Source organism: Ailuropoda melanoleuca, chromosome 9 (assembly GCF_002007445.2).
Source record: "Ailuropoda melanoleuca isolate Jingjing chromosome 9, ASM200744v2, whole genome shotgun sequence".
In the NCBI taxonomy this organism is placed as follows: Eukaryota; Metazoa; Chordata; class Mammalia; order Carnivora; family Ursidae; genus Ailuropoda; species Ailuropoda melanoleuca.
The window spans coordinates 28271006-28294322 of NC_048226.1; the positions used below are offsets into that span (position 1 = coordinate 28271006).

Consider the following 23317-nt stretch of genomic DNA (forward strand, 5'->3'; position numbering starts at 1 on the left):
TAAATTTGTGTTAAGTTTTATTTAGAGAGCAGGGAAGTTAGGGGCTGGAGGCCAGCCAATATGCAGCCCACAGAGACAGGTCTGATCTGCTGGGTGGTGGCTCCCCAAATGGTGATGAGGGGATAAAAGGAGACAAGAATGAGACAGAAATAGAAGTTGAAGGTTAGATATTGTCTGGGCATCAATCTGGCCTTTCCTTCACCAAAACACTTACAAAAGTAGACTGTGCTCACTGCCTCCACAGCCTCACTGGTCCGTATACTCTCTAGCTGGCTGCATCTGGTGTCTGCTCCCATTATTACCAAGATTGCATTTTCTTGAGGTTTACTAGAGATTGAACTCCTGCCTTCTCCTTATTCCGCTCAAGCTTTCTGCAATCCTGGACCCTGATCTGTGGGTCCTTGCCCTCTGCTACTTCTTTCCCAATGTTCTTGCTTTGGGTCACTTAGATGGGTAGGCCTTTTTCTGATTTTGCAGACTCTCCACTATAATCACGTACATTCCCGGTTTGAACTAAATCAAGTCTATGAGAAGACTGGGTAACCATATTTCTAGTCTTGATCTCCGTTTTGAGTACCAAATGTACTATTTTTATCTGGCTCTGGGTTTCTCTAGGATTGGCTATCCAATGGGCATGCTGAATGGAGAGTTCATCTTTCTGGCTGTTCTGATTCATATTTCAGTTAACGGCATCACCATCCTCCTGGGGAGGTCTCTCATCCTACATCCAGCCTCTCACCAGACATGGTCTACCACCTGTTTCAGCTCTTTTACCACCTGCCCCTTCTTTCCCACTGTTCAGGGGCTCATTATTATTCACCTGGACTACTGCAACAGTGTCATGACTGGCTTCCCTTCTGGACTCTCCCATCACAGTTTTCTTCTAAAATCATTTCACCACAGTTTTCTTCCAAAATCATTGATCTTAACGTTATCCCTCCCTTTAAAAATCCTTAGTGATTTCTTATAAAACACGAACTAAAGTCTAACTTCTTGACCACATCATTCAAAGCTCTAAATGTGGTCCCAAATCTTTCCATAGCCAAATTTTTCAATATTCTATCCATGCACTGCATTCACCACAGTGTGAAGTGTTTGTTCCCAAGATAGTGTTAACAATGACTTCTGTCATTCGTTGTCATTCATCTTTACATTTCTATATACCACTCTGAACCTTCATTATAATCTGTCTTGTTTAAGAGTTATTTATGCCTTTGTCTTCCCCGCTGGAATATAAGCACCTTGAGGGTGAGGTTTTGTCTTATTCACATGTATTTCTGTAAGTCCACACGGATATCACAATTTTTTAAACAGTAAACGTTTGCCAAAAGATCAAGAAATATTTCCTGAATGCCCGTTATGTACGTGGTACTATTTTGGATAGTATATACTGCTATCTGATGCTAAATATACTAGATTAACACTGTAACAAGGATTAATAACTATGGTCCCTGCCATGGGGAAGCTCGAGTATAACAGTGGGGAGGGGAGGCATGTGACTTTAATTGTATAGCAGTACTGCTGTATAATCATACAACTGTAGCATGATAATGCAGTGATAGAGAAATCCACTAAGTATAGAGTGGGTACACAGAGAGGAGCTGTCAACATGTTCTCAGAACATCAGAGAAGAAAATTCACAGAGCTGGATTCTTTAAGAAAACAGAGCTTTCTAGGTACATGAGAAGACAGTGGAGGAATAAATAGGTACCATTTACTGAATGCTTTCTTTGTACAAATGATGCTCTGAGCACTATATACATCACTATGGACATATCGACTCTGTGATTTTTCACAATGGCTTTAAGAAGAATGGTGTATTTTCTCCATTTTACAGATAAAGATACTGGGCACTGGGCTTAGAAAAGGCATGTAACTGGACCAAATTAACACAGCTAATAAGTTGCTGAAGTACAAATTTAAACCCAGGTTTGTCTGACTTAAAAGCTCAAATTCTTAAACACTATGTCGACAGTCCTCAAATTCTGTGTAGGAACCACCTGGCGTGCTTGCTAACAGTGCAGTTTCCCAGGCCTCACTTCTAATGAGGACCCCTCAGGTGATACTGAAATAGGTCACCTGTACATGACAGTCTCTTCCCAGAAGCTCAGACCAGAGAGGAACCAGTGTTTGCAAGGCCGGGTAGCATGAAATAGGAGCTATTTATAATTTGTGCTAGAGGATGAAACTACAGGGATCAACAACTAAAGATAAGTACCTTCAAGAAGCTCAGTGTCAAATAATCTAAAATCTCCAATTCATTTTTTTTAATTGAAAAAATAGTATGACATTATTTAAAAAAAACAAAATCAAAATCACCTATAATTATCACTACTCTAACATAGGCATTAATTGCATATTACTGTTTTGTAGGTGAATTTTTAAGAAGTTACAATCATACTATTTGGTATTCTTGTATTTTCATGTGATATTTTATGAAAAATGTTTTCCATGATTTTACATGGTCTTCATAATTACTATTTAATGGCCACAAACATTCCATTGGACATTACTATCATTTATTAAATTTTTCCTTAGTATCAGACTCTCAGTTTGTTACCAATTTTTGGCATTACTAAAATTCTTGAGGATGCTAGCATTTAGTAGCATTCTCTCATAATTTTAATGAAAAATGTTTATATCCTTGAAGTAATGAGAAAGAAAGCATGTAAATGCAGAACCTATCTAAATATACTCAGACCAGGGGCACCCGGGTGGCTTAGTCAGTTGGGAGTCTGCCTTTGGCTCAGGTCATGATCCCAGGGTCCTGGAATGGAGCCCTGCCTCAGGCTCCTGTTCAGGGGGGAGCCTGCTTCTACCTCTCCCTCTGCCTGCTCTCCCCCTGCTTGTGCTCTCTCTCTGTGTGTCAAATAAATAAAATCTTAAAAAAAAAAAAAAGAAATACACTCAGACCAGTACCTAATATTAAAGAAGAATAATGAGTGATCTAAAAAAATGTTGAGCAGTAATTGTCCATTATTGTTAAGAATAATAATGCATAATTTTATATGTACTTTATAGTTTAGTAAGGAGTTTCACCATATAAACACATGTGCATTATAACAATCTTATGAGGTAGGTACAGCAGTTAGTATCTATTCATGTGAAAACCAAGAGAGGTTACATGACTTACTTGGGGATACACAGAGATTGATTCAGAATTTGGACCCATGTCAGCTTATGCCAAATCAACTCTTCTTTATTATGTGTTGTGATGTTTTTTAGTTTAGGACCAATACAACTACTAAAGCTATTCATATTGAATGAAAACCAGAATAAAGCTATGGACTGAGTTGTGTCCTCCCTGCATTTGTATGTTGAAGCCCTAACCTCTAATGTGCTATACTCTTTCCCTCACTCTCACCGCCCCCCCCCCCAATTAGACACAGTGAGAAGGCAGCTGTCTACAAGCCAGGAGGAGAGTTCTCCAGTCTCCAGAATTGAGAGAAAAGACATTTCTAATGTCTAGCCACCCAGTCAGTCCACGGTGTTTTGTTATGGCAGCCTGAGCTGACTAAGATTTGGGTCCTGAGAAGTCGAGTACTACTGTGACAAATACCCACAAATGTAGAAGCAGCTTTGGAACTGCGTAGAAGCTGGAAGAGTTTTGAGATCTGTGACAGAAAAGCTTAGATAATCATGAACAGACTATTGCAAAATATGCAAGTTAAGGGTGATTCTAGTGATGAATCAGACAGAAATGAGGAACATGTTATTAGAAACTGGAGAAATGATAAAAAAACTAATGACAAAGAACTTGGCTAAACTGTTCTAGTATTTTGTGGAAGGCAGAACTTGTGAGCGATGAAATTGTGTATTTGTCAGGGAGATTCCTAAGCAACGTGGTGAAGGAGCAGCTTGTTTCCTCCTGACTGCTTATAGTATAAATGCAAAAGGGGAGAGAGAAATTGAAGAAGGAATTGTTAAGCAAAGAGGAACCAAGACTTGAAGATCTGGAAGATTCTCAGCCTATCCATACTGCAACAAACAAGAAAGCTAGTTCTAAAAAGAATACTAAAGGCGTGGGTGAACAACCATTTGTCTAAAGACATCAGGAGTGTAACTCATGGACTTATCAGTCATCTCAGGAGAAACCAGAAATAGAAAGAGGATTCTCCCAGCAAAGACACTACCAGTTTGAGGTAAAGGGACAGAGAGGGCAGGATGGAATGAAGGAAAGCTGTTGGACTTCTTGGATTCTACAGGGCTGATCCACAGAGCTATTCAGTTGTGAAAGTACACTATTCTTGAAGGAAAGGGAAGAATGACCCTGAAGGTATTTCAGAGATTGTCAGGGCTAATTACTCCCATCACAAACATAAGAGACAAGGCTGTTTCTTTCTGGGTTTCAAAGGGTAGGGCTGCCTCTCCAGATTTGGAAAGCCAGGATGACCAGTACCTCAATGGTAGGCTACCCTAGAAGAGAGCCATGTGGATGGCACCTCACAGAGGGCAGTGTGGGCTGGGCCCTTACCGAGAGCCAAAGGAGCAGGGTGCTTAGCAGAGCCATGGGAGTGACGCTGTCACCCCAGTGGGCCTGGAGGGTAGAGTGCTGAATCAAAGAGGATTGTTTGTCAGCCTCCATATCTAATGGAATTTGCCTTGCTAGGTTTTGGACTTGCTTGGGATCCATCACCCCATCTTTTCTTCTGATTTCTCCCTTTTAGAATGGGACTGTCTATCCTATTGCACCACTGCATTTTTTAAATTGGAGTATAATTAATATAGAGTTATATTATTTTCAGGTGTACAATATAATGATTCAACAATTCTATGTATTACTCAGTGCACATCACTATAAATATAGTCTTAATCCCCCTCACCTATTTCACCCATCCCCCCATCAAGCTCCCCGCTGGCAACCACCAGATTATTCTCTGTATTTAAGAGGGGTTTTTTTTGTTTGTCTCTCTTATCATCTGTTCATTTGTTCTGATTTTAAATTCCATATATGAGTGAAATCATATGATATTTGTCTTTCTCTGTCTGGCTTATTTCACTTAGCATTATACCCTCTAGGTCCATCCATATTTTACAAATGTCAAGATCTCATTCTTTTCTAGGCTGAGTAATATTCCATTGTGTATGTGTGTGTATATCCATTCATCTATTGATAGACACCTGGGCTGCTTCCATATCTTGGCTATTGTAAATAATGCTGCAATATACATAGTGGTACACAGATCTTTTCAAATTAGTGTTTTCATTTTCTTTGGCCACCACTGCATTTTGGAAGCTCATAATTTGTCTAGTTTCATAGGGACACAGCTTAGAGAAGAAATCTGCCTCAGGATTAATCAGACCCTGAGTTACACCCATATCTGATTTAGATGATATTTAGATGAGACTTTGGACTTTAGACTTTAGAATTGATGCTGGAATGATTTAAGATCTTTGGGCCTACTAGGATGGATTGAATATATTTTGCATGTGATAAGAACATGAATTTGGGGGAGTCAGGGACAGAATGCTATAGACTGAATTCTGAGTCCCGAAAATTCATATGTTGGAATGCTAAACCCTGAGATATTGTGATTTATAAGAAAAGGTCAAATATATATTTCTCAAATATATTTGGTCTTCATTCATGGTTCCTGATGCACAGCAACCCAAGCCCTTGGAATTTCATAAGCATTGAGAGTGACAAAGGTGTCTCTTGTTATGTTAATAAGGTGACTTTTGGACCCCACTTAGGGATTGGGGGCTGGTTGCAAGGGGAACCAACCATGCACGTGATTGAAGCTTGGAATTTGCAGTCCCACCTGGACCTCCAACCTCCTCCCGAGAGAGAGAGTGTGTGCCTGGAAGTTGAATCAATAGCCAATCACCAATGATTTAATCAATCATGACTATGTAATGAAGCCTCCACAAATCCCCAAAGGATAGAGTTTGAAGAGCTTCCAAGTTGGAGAACACTTGGAGATTTGGGGAGTGTGGTGCACATGGAAGTTCTGTGCCCTTTCCTCATACCTTGCTCTATGCATCTCCTCTATCTGGCTGTTCTTGAGTTATATCCTTTTCTAATAAGCTGGTGATCTAGTAAGTAAGATGCTCCTCTGTGAGCTGATCTAGCAAATTACTCAAACCCAAGGAGGAGGTTGTGGGAACCTCTGATTTATAGCCTGTTGGTCAGAAGCACAGGTAACAACTTGGGCTTGTGACTGGTATCTAATGTTTGTGGAAGGGGACAGGTAGACTGAACCCTTGAACTGTGAGATATGGTGCCATCTCCAGGTAGGTAGGTTGAATTGAGTTGAACTGTAGGACACCCTTTTGGTGTCCAAGAATTGCATGGTGCTGTGTGGGAAGTATGCCCCCTTCCACGTTGGAAATTGAGTCTTGGAACACACGACTTAACCCCCAATTGGACCATATTTGGAGATAGGGTCTACAAAGAGGTAATTAAGGTGAAATGGTCATAAGGGAGGGGCCCTGATATGGATTAGTATCCTTATGAGAAGAAACACCAGAGAGCCTCCATCCCCTCCTTGGCCATGTTAAGGACACAGGGAGAAAGCTGCCATCTGCAAGCTAGAAAGAGAGTTCTCACTAGAAATTATACCAGCCAGAACTTTATCTTGAACTTTCTGGTCTTTGGAACTGTGACAAAATTAATTTCTATTGTTTAAGCCACCCGATCTATGGTATTTTGTTATAGCAGCCTGATCAAACTAAGACAACACCCAAAGTAATGATCTTAATACTCTATCACTGCAGTAGACTTGGCATTTAAGGGGGCAGTATCCTTTGGCTTTCAAATTGCTAAATTTTAGCACTGATTTCCTTTTGCAACATTTTAAAGACCTTTTAGTCTCTTCAAGAGACAATCACACTTGTTAGCCTACTCTAAATTCCATTAGTATGGGAAGGGATATTTTAAGAAGATAAACAGTAAAAACTTCTTTGTGTGAGCCAACTGCTGTTCTCTTTTGCTTACATCTTCAAAGGAGGGGTTCCCAGTGTCCTGGTAGTTTATTCCTCTAAGGTTGCACAATCAATTGGGTACTTCTAGAAACACCCAGAGGGTCTTCAAAGAGACATTTATATTCACCATTTAGTGTAAAACATCCTTTTCCAAACCTGCCAACAACTCCCAGTATGTAACCACTCGCCACCTGTTCTTTGGAGATTGCTTCTGCATCATTACAAGCAAAGAAATCAATACTAGACCATTGATTTGGGAAAGAGACAAGATTGCACGGCAATAATACATAAAGTTAGTCAAGCCCTACTTCTCAATTGTTTTGAAAGAACAAATAGTTCAATGCCCCATTCTGAAATAGGTACTCATCCTGCATTGGGGATCTTGTAACAATAAAGGCCCAAGATAGATGAGGCACCATAACCCCAATTGACTTAACAGCTCTCGAGTGCTACAGAGAATCTCAAAATGCCTTTTTAGACTCAACAGTAATGTATTAACAGAATCCTGCTCCCCTCTCTGAAGTCTTTCCCTCAGTTTAATTTAAAAAGTGTGGGCGGGGACCTAGGGTCACTCTGCCAGCGTCACCAGACAGTTAAATGGTATGGGTGCTGCAACTGCAGACAGCAGTTGAAGGTCTGGTCCAAATATGTATTCTGTCATGATAGACAGGTAAGGCCAATTGTTTACCATATCCATTAATTTACTAAGACACCATCTGGTCTTTCTAAGCCAAATTAACATGTAAAAGTCATTTAGATATGTTAATTGGTTTTGAACCAGGAAATAGAATAAAAAAGGGACTATGGGAATGAAGAACATTACCTGTTTACCTAGAACTCTGTGTTTTTAAAAACTCACATGCATTAGCTTCCTTGATCCTAACCCCAATCCCACAGTTATCACTGTAAACATCTGAAAGAGGAGGAAATTAAGGCTCTTAAAGTAACCTAGGGAAGACACTATTGGAGAGCGAAAGGATTAAACACTTACCAGGGATTTTTTTTTTTTAAGATTTATTTATTTATTTGAAAGACAGAGGGAGAGTGAGCATGAGAGAGATAGAGTGCACCAGTGGGAGAGGCAGAGAGAGAGGGAGAAGCAGACTCCCCACTGAACAGGGAGCTGGATGTGGGACTTGATCCCAGGACCCAGAGATCATGACCTGAGCCAAAGGCAGATGCTTAACTGACTGAGCCACTCAGACGCTCCTTATCAGGGATGTTTTATTCTCTTTTAGCTAAACAGCTCCAAAGGTGGGTACAATTATTATCCTCTTCTAAAGTTAAGGAAACTGAGACTCAGAGTAGCAACTTGTGACAAAGCTACTAAGTAGCAGAGCCAGGACTTGAACCCAGATCTTTTGGACTTCAAAGTCCATTCTTTATTGGGTTCCAGTTTACGATGGCAAGGTAGGAGGATCCTGAACTCACCTCCTGCCTTGGACACACTGAGTCTACAGCCACATATGGAACAATTTCCTCTTAAAAAAATTCAGAGGCTGGCTGAGTGATGAAACACACTGCGCAAATAAGAAGAAAACCACATTGACATGGGTAGGAGAGAACGGGACACAATCTTGCCATAAACTCCACCCCTGGTACAGCATCCCATAACAGGGAGGGAACTCAAAACCTGGAGCTTCTCCCTGAGGAGTGAAGGGTTTAAATCCTACATCAGGTGTCCCAACGTTTAAGACATACACTTGAGAGACAAGCCTCCAAAACGTCTAACTTTGAAACCCAACAGGGCTGTGTCCTGGGACCTACAAGACTGTAGCAATCTGAGAAACCCCTCTTAAAGAACCTACTTGCTGGGACTTCCCCACCCAAGAGGCAGCCAATTGTGCCTGGACTTAAAGTGAAGGAGGCTCACCTGCTTATATTAAAGCAATGGTGTGAGGGGCAGACATCTAATTTAACACACACATCTAGGAACCCGCTGGAACACTTTCCAGGGACAAAGACTAGCAGGTACCATCTTCATGCTCTCCCTTTGCCAGGCTCCAGAGCACCAGTATCCCATAGAATGGAACTTTTATGTGTGTCTGGTGGCCTGATTTTTATGGCTATTGTCTAGGGGACGCCTCTTGACTGCCTGGCTCTGGAGGCCAGGTGAGTTTGTGTTTCCGGTCCCATGGGACTGTAATAATAGGTATCACCCAGAAAAAAGCTTATACTTCTGTCTGGCACCCTAAATTTTGTGATTACTATCAGGGGACACCTCTATATCATCTGGCTCTGGCAGCCAGTGAGGCTTATGCTCATGGGTCCCAAAGAACTGTAACCAATGGAGAAAGAGTTCTTAAAAACCTACCACCCCCAGGGCAGAGCAAATGGTAACAGACCCCAGGAGAGCCTGGTCTTTCTGTGAAGGAGGCCTATTCGCTAACCATGGGGCTGACTATAAACCTTTCCAAAACCTCAGAGAGAGGGTGCTATCTTTCCACTCACCCTCTGCCAAGCTCCAGAGTGCCAGGGTCTCCTGGAGGAGCTGTACACACATCTGGTGCCCTGGTTTTTGTCTGGTGTCCTAGGTTATATGGCTGTTGCCCAGAAGATGCTCCTTGATCACCTGGTTCTGGTGGCCAGGAGCCTGCATTCCTGGGTCCCTTAGGAATGTGCCAGAGAAACAGTTTCTGGCAGGCTTCCACTCCCAGGACACTGTACAGAGAGTGGTCTGAGGCACACTCCCTAGTCTTTCTGTGACGAAGGCCTCTTTGCTTGTCCTGGAACACTGGCCTGAGGGACAGACCTCAGGTTTGGCACATATTTAGTGGCCTAGGGAGCTGCTCTGAAGGAGCACAGGCTATGGATACCATCTTGGTGCTATCTCTCTGCTTTCCTCCAGCTCAGCAGTATCACACAAAATACCCTTGTCTAGAGCCCTGATGTCTGCAACTGCTTCCCAGGGGACACCTCCAGATCTGCTTATGCTTGCAGTCCCATAGGACTGTATATATTTGCATAGTTTTGAAAGCAGATGCCTGAGGGTCTGGCTTCCAGACAGCCTGAATTTAGGTCCTGAGACTCTCCCCTCTGGGACACTGATCGGTCTTGGCATATTCTCAACTACTGGGAGCTATTAAAAATATAACAGGCTGCTTGAAGAGGCACAAATTTGAGAGATGACAAAGAGCTGGGGCAGGGCTGAATGACAAGGTTTGTCTACATAAGACCACTCCTTCATGGTGGAGAGAGGTGGCTGTATCATCTACCATATGGAAACAGAGATTCGAGGTAAATGAAAAAACAGAAGAATATGTACTGAATGAAAGAACAAGATAAACCCCCTTAAGGTAAATGAAAAAAAAAGAAGAAAATGTACCAAATGAAAGAACAAAATAAAACCCCCTGAGGAAAAAGAACCTTAATGAAATGGAGATAAGTAATTTACCTGATAAAGAGTTCAAAGTAATGGTCATAAAGATGTTCACTGAACTGGGCAGAAAACTGGATGAACACAGAAAGAACTTCAACAAGGAGATGGAAAATATAAGAAAGTACCACACAAAAGCCACAGAGCTGAAGAATACAAAAACTGAACTGAAAAATACACTATAGGGGTTCTGGGGCACCTGGGTGGCTCAGTTGATGAGGTGTCTGACTTTGGCTTGGGTCATGATCTCGGGATCCTGGGACTGAGCTCCATGTCGGGCTCCCCACTTGGTGCGGAGTCTACTTGTCCCTCTCCCTCTCTGCCCCTCTCCCACTCCTGCGCTCACTCTCTCTCTCTCTTTCTCTTCCCCTCTCAAACAAATAAAATCTGAAAAGAAAAGAAAAGAAAAGAAAAGAAAAGAAAAATACACTATAGGGGTTCAATAGCAGACTAGATGAAGCAAAAGAAAGGATCAGTTAAAGGTGAGGTAGTGGAATTCACTGAATCAGAGCAGCAGAAACAAACAAAAAAGAAAAAAGTGCAGACAGCTTAAGGGATGTAGAGAACAACATCAAATGGACAACATTTGCTTCATAGCGTTCCTAGAAAAAGAAATGAGAGAGAAAGGGAAAGAAGTCTTATTTGAAGAAATAATGGCTGAAAATTTCCCTAACCTGTGGAAATAAACAGACATCCAGATCCAGGAAACCCAGAGAGTTCCAAATAAGAGGAACCCTAAAGCCACACCAAGACACATAATTAAAATGTCAAAAGTTAAAGACAAGGAGAAAATACTAAAAACAGCAAGAGAAGAACAACTTGTTATATACAAGGAAACCCTCCATAAGACTCTGAACAGATTTTTCAGCAGAAACTTAGCAAGCTAGAAGAAAGTGGTATTATATATTCAAAGTGCTAACCACCCCCCACGAACTCACAAAAAACACAAACAAAACAAAAACAACTTCCAACTAAGAGTACTCTACCTAGCTAGCAAAGTTATCATTCAGAAGTGAAGGAAAAAGAGTTTTTCACACAAACAAAAGCTAAATGAGTTCACCACTACTAAACTGGCCTTACAAGAAACATCAAAGGAACTTCTTTAAGCTGAAAAGAAAATGCACTAATTAGCAACAAGAACACATATTAAAGAAAGAATATCACTGGAAAGGTAAACATATAGTAAAGTTAGTGGATCAATCACTTGTAAAGCTAGTATAAAGACTGAAAGACAAAACTAGTAAAAACAACTATGATTGCAACAAATAGTTAAGGGATACACAAAATAAAAAGATGTAAACTGTGACATCAAAAACATAAAATGAAAAAGAAACCATGAAATGTGTGGAGGAAGAGTAATGATTTTGAGCTTTACAATGGAATGAAACTTAAGTTGTAACCAACTTAAAATAGACTTTTATAGATATAAGTTGTTATATGTAAGCTCATGGTAACCAAAAGGCAAAAACACAAAAGACAAAGAAATATAAGCATACCACTAAAGAAACCACAAAGGAAGAGATCAAGATAAGAAAGAGAGAGGGCCTACAAAAAAACAGCCCCAAAACAATTAACAAAATGGCAATAAGCACAAACTATCAATAATTACTTCGAATGTAAATGCATAAATCCTCTAATCCAAAGACACACAGTGGATGAATGGATAAAAAAAAAGACCCATCTATATGCTGTCTCAAAGAGACTCACTTTATATGTATGGACACATACAGACTGAAAATGAAGGGACAAAAAAAAAGATATTCCATGCCGATGAAAACCAAAAGAAGGCTAGAGTAGTTATACTTATATCAGACAAAATATAATTTAAAACAAAGATTGTGTTAAGAGACAAAGAAGGGAATTACGTAATGATAAAAGAATCAATCCAACAAGAGGCTCTAACATTTGTTAATATTTATGCACCCAACATAGGAGGATTAAATATATAATGCAAATACTAACAGACCAAAGGATGAAACTGACAGCAATACAATAATAGTAGGAGACTTATATCAATGGATCGATCATCCAGACAAAATAAATCAACAATGAAACACCAGCCTTCAATGACACAGACGACCAGGTGGGCTTAACAGATATATACAGAACATTCCATTCAAAAGCAAAGAAATACACATTCTTCTGAAGTGCACATGGAATATTTTCCAAGATAGATTATATATTAGGCCACAAAATAAGACTTAATAAATTTAAGAGGACTGAAATTTTATCAAGCATCTTTTCTGATCACAGTGGTATGAAACTAGAAATTAAGTACACAAGGAAAACTGGAAGTTCATAAATCTGTGCAGATGAAACAACGTGCTACTGAACAACCAGTGGGTCAAAGAAGAAATCAAGAGAGATAAAAAAATACCTTGAGACAAATAAAAATGGAAATGTAAGAAAGTCCATGCTTTATTTGTTACATTGATGAAAACTATGGCTGATTTACAGTGAATGTAGTTGGACAAGAATTCTTGATGTTAAGAGTTTTAGCTTTCTTGAAGAAGTGGTTTGTCTGGAATGGGTAATATACAGTTAAGAAATTAATATGTGACATAATGGATAAAGTGTAGCCAATGGAATCAGAGAGATCTGTGCTTAAATCCCAGCTCTACTAATTGCTAGGTGTGTGACCCTAAGCAAGTCAGCTCACCTGTCTGAGTTTTATTTTCCTCATCAGTCAAATGAATAAAAAAATCTTAATCTCATAAAGTTGATATAAAGATCATATCATGTAACACCAATAATGTTCCTGGACATCAACAAATATTGGTTATTTTGCTCTATAAAAACGTTTCTCCAAGAAGCAGAAGAGTCCTAGAGTAGGGGCAGACAAGGGTCTCTTATTTGTTAGACAATAAAGACAGAAACAGAGTGGAAGGCACATAACAGACCTATTTGTACCGGTTTGTACAGATAGCCTCTGCAAACAGTCATAGCTTACTACAATATCTCGTGTAAAGTAGATAGATGATCAGTAACTTTTTGCTGAATGGAGGAATGCAGGAAAGAAGAACAGACCCATCCCAACAACAGTGTGTTGGATAAGATTAAAATCAGATTTATAATATTTTCTTACCTTGACTGCATAGTTATTAAGTGGATCTTTCGCATATGAAGCTGTATAGTAAACAGCATCACCTGCCTCACAACATGGCTTGTCACTGGTTAGCCTGAAGTCTGACCAGCTGTCTACCCCAAAACGGAGCTGGTCTTTCTGTCCAGCCATAAAGAGGTCTTCACATTTTATAGCCAGTTTCTTCAAGGCATCTGTATGAAGGCTTCGGATTTTACCCACCACTTCTTCCCGATTCTCAAGTCCTCGATAAAGTGCTTGTCTCTGTGGCCTTTGCATGCTTCGTCCCTGTCTGCAAGAGGGACCACGCCGGCTGGACAGGGACTCCATGCTGTTGGAAAATCTATCCTTAATACTGAGAGTGGTTAAGCTGGAGATACTGTTTGCTGCTGAGGGGACAGGTCTCTCCTTGAGCAAAGGTCTTTCCAAGGAGTCATAAGACTCAATGTCCAGTCCCTTGAGTTCGTAGCTGATGGAAGAGCCAGCACTACTGGCATCCCAGTTGGGGTCGATATCATAGGTGGGATTAGCCACAACACAAAGACTCGTTTCCATGGATTTTTGGAGGTCTTTGGGGATTGGCTCTGTATTGGCTCTTATGATCATTTTCTTTGGCAGTGGGGGTGGCGTAGGTTGGGAAGCATTAGGTGCTTCTTGGTCTGTTTTCCCACTAAAGGCAATGGCATCATCCAAAGTTCCCTTAGGCTGCCGTGGATGCTTGGGTGGTATCATGGCTGCTCTGGATTGCCCTGTATTGTTTTAAAAGAAAGAAAGAAAAATAATAGTTAAATTTTTATTCTTGTTACATAATTGAAACTTAAGGAGAAATAAGTGATGTGGCCATGAGAATATAAGAAGTCAATGCCTTAATTCAAAATGGTTGAAGAAGAGCAACCAAAGACTTGGTGGGAGCAATAAAATGTGAACAATGTCTCAGCATTTCTGTGCCAGAGAACAGGGTAATGGGCTTTGTTTTCAAAAAAAGAATTGAGATTTTCTACTCCTTCCTCCAAGAGTGCTGTATTTACCCCATTAGAACATGAAAGAGTGACAGACACTCAAATAATTGCATTGTGACAGAGTAGAGATCAAAGCATTTGTGGATTAAGAAAAATACTTGGAAGCATTTTAAAAAACAATTGAAAATAGCAATGGGACCACTAGACTGATGCTCAGAAAATACTATTCTGTTCTTTTACTTTGTTACAAAGTTACACTGAATTGTATATAGCACTTGTCATTTTCAATCCAAAACATATGAATACGATTTCATAAACCATGTTATTTTATTTCACTACAGAGATGGATTCTAGCACTGATCTTAAACTGGTTTATGTATAAATTCTTGCGATTGGGATAAGGGGAACAATATATATGAGCAGTCAACTGCTGTTCCAAACATCCTTCACAAACTCTTACATGATTCTGTTTTATTTTGTGGGGTATCTAAACTGTGATTTGAGTAATAGTACTTTTGAACATCTCTTACAAGCCCTAGTTATAGAACCAATTACTCTGCTTCCTTTCTAGCACTTGCACTTAGAAGATAATAAGATGCAGATGTGTGAAAATGAAAACACAACAATCCAAAAAATCCTTGGGATGCAGCAAGAGCAGTTCTAAGAGGCAAATATATAGCAATAAAGTCTACCTCAAAAAACAAGAAAAAGCTTGAATAAAAAAAAATATCTAACCTTACACCTAAAGGAGCTAGAAAAAGAAGAACAAATAAAACCCAAGGTGAGTAGAAGGAAGGAAATAATAAATAAACAATAAATAATAAAGATTAGAGCAGAAAGAAATGGCATAGAGACTAAAAAATAAAATAAAATAAAAATAAATGAAACCAAGAGCTGGTTCTTTGAAAAGATAAAGAAAATTGATAAACCCTCATCCAGACTCATTAAGAAAAAAAAAGGACCCAAATAAAATCAGAAACAAAAGAGAAGTAACACTGACACAACAGAAATACAAAGGACTATAAGAGAATACTACCAAATGTTATATGCCAACAAATTAAACAACCTAGAAGAAATGAATAAATTCCTAGAAACATACATTCTTTCAAAACTGAATCAGGAAGAAATAGAAAGATCAACAAGTAATGAAATTGAATTGGTAATTTAAAAAATCCCAACAAACAGAAGTCCAGGACCAGATGGGTTCACAGGTAAATTCTACCAAACATTTAAAGAAGAGATAATACCTATTCTTCTCAAACTATTCTAAAAAATAGAAAAAGAAGGAAAGTTTCCAAATACATGATAATACAAATAAACACAAGGCCAGTATTATCCTGATACTAACAGCAGACAATGACATCACAAAAAAAAAAAAAAAAAAAAGAGAGAGAGAACTACAGGCAAATATCCCTGATGAACTAGATGCAAAAATCTTCAACAAAATATTAGCAAACTGAATGAACAATACATTAAACAGGTCATTCACTGTGATCAAGTGAGACTTATTCTGGGGATGCAAGGATGATTCAATATTCACAAATCAATCAATGTGATACATATCAACAAAACAAAGGATAAAAATTCTATGCTCATGTTATTAGATGCAGAAAAAGCATCTACCAAAACTCAACATTCATGATAAAAACTCTAGACAAAGTCGGGTTAGAGGAAACATACCTCAACATAATAAAGGCCATATATGAAAAAGCCATAGGTAACATCATACTCAATGGTGAAAAACTGAGAGCTTTTCCTCTAAGATCAGGGACAAGACAAGGATGTCCACTCTCACCACCTTTATGCAACGTAGTACTGGAAATCCTAACCATAGTAATCTAACAAGAAAAAGAAACGAGTCATCCATATTGGTAAAGAAGAAGTTAAACTGCCACTATTTGCAGACGACATGATACTATACATAGAAAACCTTAAAGACTCCATGAAAAAACAACTAGAAGTAATAAATGAATTTAGGAAAGTTGCATGATACAAAATTAATATGCAGAAATTGGTAGTGCTTCTGTATACTAAAAATAAAGTAGCAGAAAAAAATTAACAGTCCCATTTGTAATTGCACCAAAAACTTAGGAATAAACTTAACCAAAAAGGTAAAAGACATGTACTCTGAAAACTACAAAACACTGATGAAGGAAAATGGAAGTGACAAATGGAAAGATATTCCATGCTCATGGACTGGAAGAATTAATATGGTCAAAATGTCTATATTACCCAAAAGAATCTACAGATTCAATACAATCCCTATCAAAATACCAACACTATTTTTCACAGAACTAGAACAAATTAATACCGGAATTTGTATGGAACCACAGAAGATACTAAATAGCTAAAGCAATCTTGAGAAAGGAAAATAAAGCTGGAGGTACCACAATTTCAGATTTCAAATTATACTGAAAAGCTATAGTAATCAAAACAGTATAGGACCGACACAAAAATAGACACACAGATCAACAGAACAGAATACAGAGCCCAGAAACAAACATACAATTATATGATTGATTAATTAATCTATGACAAAAGAGGCAAAAATATACAATGGGGAAAAGACATTCTCTTCAGTAAATGGTGCTGGGAAAATTGGACTACACCATACACAAAAATAAACTGAAAATGAATTAAAGACCTAGATGTGAGACCTGAAACCAAAGAAATCCTAGAAGAGAACACAGACAGTAATATTTTTGACATCAGCTACAGTAATATTTTTCTAGATATGTCTCCTAAGGCAACAAAAGCAAAAACAAACTACTGGGACTACATCAAAATAAAACAAAACAAAAATCTTTTGCACAGCAAAGGAAACCATCAACTGAACAAAAAGGCAACCTACTGAATGGGAGAAGATATTTGCAAATGATATGTCTTATAAGGGGTTAATATCCAAAATATATAAAGAACTTACCCAACTCAACAACAAAAAAACAAACAATTTAACCAAAAATGGACAGAGGACCTGAATAGATAAAGAAAATATACAAATGGCCAACAGACACATGAAAAGATGCTCAACATCACTGATCATCAGGGAAATGCAAACCAAAACCCCAATGAGATATCACCTTACACCTGTTAGAATGGCTAAAATAAGAAAGACAAGAAATGACAAGTGTCGGCGAGGATGTAGAGAAAAAGGAGCCCTCATATATTGTTGTGGGAATATAAATTGGTACAACCACTGTGGGAACCAGTATGGAGGTTCCTCAAAAAATTAAAAATAGAAATACCATATGATCTAATAATTCCACTTGGGTATTTAACCAAAGAAAACTAAACATAAAAAAGGATAAGATTATACCATTTGAGAAATCATGAATGGACACAAAAGGTATTATGTTAAGTGAAATAAGACTGAGAAAGACAAATAGCATATGATTTCATTCATAAGTGGAATCTATTCCCCCCCCAAAACAAACAAAAAACCCAAATGAATAAGCAAACAAAAGGCAGAATGAGACATATAAATACAGAGAACAAATGGATGGATGCCAGTGGGGAGAGGGGTGGGGGTCTGGGCAAAATGGGTGAAGGGGAGTGGGAGATACAGACTTCCACTTATGGAATGAATAAGTCATGGAACAAAAGGCATGGCAAAAGTAATATAATCAATGATCTTGTAACAGTGATGTATGGTGATAGATGGTAGCTACACTTGTGGTAAAGAGCATAATGTATAAACAAATACACCTGTGATCAATGACAACTTTTGGGCTTATTGTATAATGGGGAGAGACATTATTTTTTTTAAAGGCAGAGAAATATACCATGGAACTTTTATAAAAGTTATTATAATTAGTAATGTTATTAAAATGAGGCCTTATCGAATATCTCAGAGTAAGAGAATGATGCTCTGTTATGTGATGAATTATGTCCTCTCTCCCAAAATGTTGAAGTCATAACCCCTGGTACCTGTGAATATAACCTAATTTAGAAATAGAGTCTTTGCAGAGATAATCAAGTTAAGATGAGGTCATTAGGATGGACCTTAATCCAATATGACTGGTGTCCTTATAAAAAGAGGAAACATCATATAAAGAGAAACAAAAGGGAGAACACCATGTGGTGACAGAGGCAGAGAATGTAATAATGCAGCTGCAAGCCAAGGATGTCAAGGATTGATGGCCACCACCAGATGCTAGGGAGAGGTAAGGAGATTCTATCTGGAGCCTCAGAGAAAGTATGGCCTTGTTAACACCTTGATTTCAGACTTCTAGCCTCCAAAACTGTTGAGAGAATAAATTTCTCTTGTTTTAAGGTACCCAGGTTATGGTACTTTGTTACAGCAGCCCTAGGAAACTAATACATGCTCCTCCTGATGGTCAGATAGAATAGACGGCACCACATGGTTCTGAGGGTGATACTAAATAAAGATGGTGATTTGTTTTTATTAAAATCATGTCCTTTTAGCAATATCTAGTTTGGGCACCAATATAAACTGTGATTTACTAACAATATATTCCATTTCCTATTCGTGCAACTCTCTCCAAGAACACCTAGAAACGAGAAGAGAACTATGACAATACATACAGCAAACCTAAGGACCACCTTTCTCCACCAATGGCATTTGGCAAATAAATATTTTTTCCAAGAAAGAGAGCTATATTACATATAAATATAAACAAAAAAAATGTGTGTGTGTGTGTGTATATATATATATATATATATATAGCATAAGAATGAGAGAGACAAGGAATATGAGAACACTAGGCCAGGACTTTGCTTGATTCATTATTGTGTCCTCTATGTCAAGACAGGGTCTGGGTATAAAAGATGCTAAATAAATGTTTCTTAGGGCGCCTGGGTGGCTCAGTCAGTTAAGCATCTGACTCTTGATTTTGGCTCAGGTCATGATCTAGGGGTCCCGGGATTGAGCCCTGTGTCAGGCTCCATGCTCAGCAAGGAGTCTGCTTGAGATTCTCTCTCTCTCTCCCTCTGCCCCTCCCCCCACTCATGCATGCACTCTCTCTCTCTCTCTCTCAAATAAATCTTTAAAAAAAATAAATGTTTCTGAATGACTAAAAGTATAAATTAGAGCTAGAAGAGAATAAGTGGTAAAATTATAGAGGTACCTATACCAAGAAAAGATATTGAATTAGTAATTTAAAATATTCTCACAAAGAAAAGTCCAGAGCAACATGGCTTTATTGATGAATTCTACCAAATGTTTAAAGAAGAACTAATAACAGTCCTACACAAACTCTTCCACAAATAGAAGGGGAGGGAGCACTTCCCAGCTTGAAATCTATGAAGCCAATATTACCTACACATCAAAATCAGACAAAGGCATCACAAGAAAACTAGAGACTAATATCCCTTATGAATAGACATAAAAATCTTCACCAAATACTAGCAAACTGAATCCAGCAACATATAAGAAGGATTATATACCATGACAAAGTTGGATTTGTCCCAGGAATGCATGGTTGGTTTTAACACCTGAAAATCAATCAATGGAATACAACAGGCAAACAGAATAAAGGGGGACAGAACCTCACATGATCACTTTAACAGATATAGAAAAAGCATCTGAGAAAATCCAACACCTTTTCAAGATAAAATACTGAACACACTAGGAAAAGGAGAGAACATCCTCAACTTGATAAAGAGCACCTATGAGAGCCGCAAAGTGAACGTCATCCCTACTGGTAAAAAACTCCATTATTTCCCTAGTAAGATTAGGAATAAGACAGGATTTCCATTCTTGTTACTTCTGTTCTCCATTTTACTGGAGGATCTAGACAGGGCAATTTAGGAAAGAAAAACAAACAAAAACATCCAGATTGGAAAAGAAGTAAAACTCTAATCAAAGATAACATAATCTTGTATATAGGAAACCCTGATGAATCCACAAAAAATTATCACAACTAATATTCAGCAAGGTTGCAAGATCTAAGCTCTATACAAAACAATTATATTTCTACACACTAGCAATGAAAAATCAAAGAATTGTTATTAAAAAACAATTCCATTTACAATATCATCAAAAAGAATATAGTATTTAGGAATAAATTTAACAGAAGAAGGGCAAGAGTTTACACTGGAAACTACCCAACAACACTAAAAGAAATTAAAGACCTAAATAAATGGAAAGGCATCTTATGTTCATGGATCAGAGACTTAATATGCTAAGATGGAAACACTCCCCAAATTGTTCTGAAGATTTAATGTAATCCTTATCAAAATCCCAGCTGGCTTTCTTGCAGGAATTGACAGGAGGATCCTAAAATTCATATGGAAATACAATGGATCTAAAATAACCAAAACACATCTTGAAAAAGAAGAACAAAGTTGTAGAACTCACTTTTCTCAATTTCAAAACTTACTTCAAAACTATAGTAATCAAGATTGCATGTACTGTGTGTTGGGGAGATGGGTGAAAGGGATTAAGAGGTACAAACTTCCAGTTATAAAATAAATAAAGTCACAGGGATGAAAAGTGCAGCATGAGGAATATAGTCAATAATATTACAATAACTTTATGATGACAGGCGGTAACTACACTTGGTGAGCATTTTGTAATGTCTATAAATGTTGACTCACTATGTTGTATACCTAAAACTAATAGTTGTACATCAACTATGCTTCAATTAAAAATTTAAAAAAAAGACTGTGTGTACTAAGAATAGAAATATAGATGAATGGACTAGAATTGAGAGTATAAAAACCTGTATATTTATGGTCAATTTCCAACTAGGGTGCCAAGACAATTCAACGGCGAAGTAGTAGTTTTCCAACAAATGGTGCTGGGACGACTGGGTATCCATCTACAGAAGAATGAAATTGAACTTCTACCTTATACTATGTATAAAAAGTAACTAAAATATAGCAAATATCTCAACATAAGAACTAAAACTATAAAACTCTTAGAAGAAAACAAAGGAATCAATCTTTTCAACCTTGGATCAGGCAATGATTTTGTACATATGACACCTAAAAGCACAAAAGAAAAAATAAAAAATAAATTATAATTCATAAAAATTAAACCTTTTGTGCTTTATTATTTTTTTAAACCTTTTAAAAAGATTTTATTTATTTATTTGACAGAGAGAGAGAGAGAGACAGAGCAGAAGCATGGGGAGTGGGAGAGGGAGAAGCAGGCTTCCTGCTGAGCAAGGAGTCCGATGTGGGACTTGATCCCAGGTCCCTGGGATCATGACCTGAGCCGAAGGCAGATGTTTAACCGACTGAGCCACCCAGGTGCCCTTCCCCCCCCCAAAGAATCCTTCCCCTCCCCCCCCAAGATTTTTATTTATTTATTTGACAGAGAGGGACAGCGAGAGAGGGAACACAAGCAGGGGGAGTTGGAGAGGGAGAAGCAGGCTCTCTGCTGAGCAGGGAGCCTGATACAGGGCTCTATCCCAGGACCCTGGGATCATGGCCTGAGCTGAAGGCAGACACTTAAAGACTGAGCCACCCAGGCGCCCCAAACTTTTGTGCTTTAAAGAACAACTTCAAGAAAGTGAAAAGACAACCCACAGAATGGGAGAAAATATGTGCAAATCATGTATCTGATAAGAGACTTGTATCCAGAACTTATAAATAACTTACAACAAAAAGATAAATAATCCATTATAAGTGGGCAAAGGATAGACATTTCTCCACAGAAGATAAACAAATGGCCAATAAGCACATGGAAAGATGCTCAACATCACCACCCATTAGGTAAATGTGAACCCAAACGACAAGACATTTCACCTCCACTAAGGTAGTTATAATCAAAAAGATGGACACGTGTTGGTGAGGATATGAAGAAATTCAAACGCTCACACATTGCTAGTAGGAATCCAAAATGGTGCAATCACCTTGGAAAACAGTTTGGTAGTTACTCAAAAAGTAAAACATAAAGTTTACTACATGATCCAGCATTTCCAATCCTACACATATACCCAAGAGAAATGAAAACATATGTCAACTCGTACACAAATGTTCTTAGCAACATTATTCCTAACAGCCAAAAAGGAGAAACAACTTATTTGTCCATCAACTGATGAATGGATAAATGAATATTACTCAGCTGTAAAAGGAAATGAAGTACTGATATATGCTAACTCCTGTATGAGCCTTGAAAATATTATGCTGTGAGAAGCCAGTCACAAAGGTCACATATCGTATGATCCCATTTACATGAAATGTCCAGAAATATGTAAGTCCCTAAGAGACAGAAAGTAGATTAGTGATTGATGGAGAATGGGGAGAATGGAAATGGAGAGTGACTGCTGTTTAGAGTGATAAAAATGTTCTGGAATTAGACACTGGTGATGATTGTAAAATGCTGTGAATATACTAAAACCCATGGAATTGTACCCTCTGAATCTTATGGTATATAAATTATATCTCAATAAAGCAAATCAACAATCCATTCTTAGAAACGGCCATAAATTCAGTTTCTAGTCATATCTTTCTGTTCCTCAGTGCCCTTACCATCACCAAGGATGGAGGGGCTCGGTATTAATTGAACTCTTCCTGTGACAATGAGGCCTCCTTCCCAGAGCTGCCCCACCTATTTTGCCTCAGCTAATGCGAGAAGCCAGAACCATAGTTTATTTACAACATGACAGAAACAGGCTTTATAACAAATCTTTATTTTCCGCTTGCTGACCCAGCCCTTTCAGAGATGAAGTGTGAGGGAGAAGGTTAGAAGCAGTGAACTGTGCCAGCACCTTATCATCCTTGCTTGACTACTGTGACAGTCGTCTGTTATCAGTGTCTCCAGTTTTGGCTCCCACACCACACTGGTCATTACAGAGATTTCTTTCTTTCTTTCTTTCTTTCTTTCTTTCTTTCTTTCTTTCTTTCTTTCTTTCTTTCTTTCTCTTTCTTTCTCTCCTTTCTTTCTTTCTTTCTTTCTCTCTCTTTCTTTCTTTTTTTTTTTTTTTTTTACACCAAAGCTGATCATGGCAGTCCTCTACTTAAAAAATATGTCCTTGAGAATTTGGACTTGATCCCGAGGACAGAATT

The 23317-nt window shown here is 38.4% G+C and overlaps 1 protein-coding gene across 3 annotated transcripts in view; it reads right to left on the bottom strand.

Annotated features, from left to right (window-relative positions):
- Positions 1-23317, bottom strand: part of PEAK1 (pseudopodium enriched atypical kinase 1) — a 287490-nt gene that overhangs the window by 15010 nt on the left and 249163 nt on the right. For all 3 annotated transcript variants that reach the window (XM_034668003.1, XM_034668004.1, XM_034668005.1), the window contains one exon: positions 13386-14131. In XM_034668003.1, coding sequence (XP_034523894.1) covers positions 13386-14131 — 746 coding nt within the window. The remainder of the gene's footprint in view (positions 1-13385; positions 14132-23317) is intronic.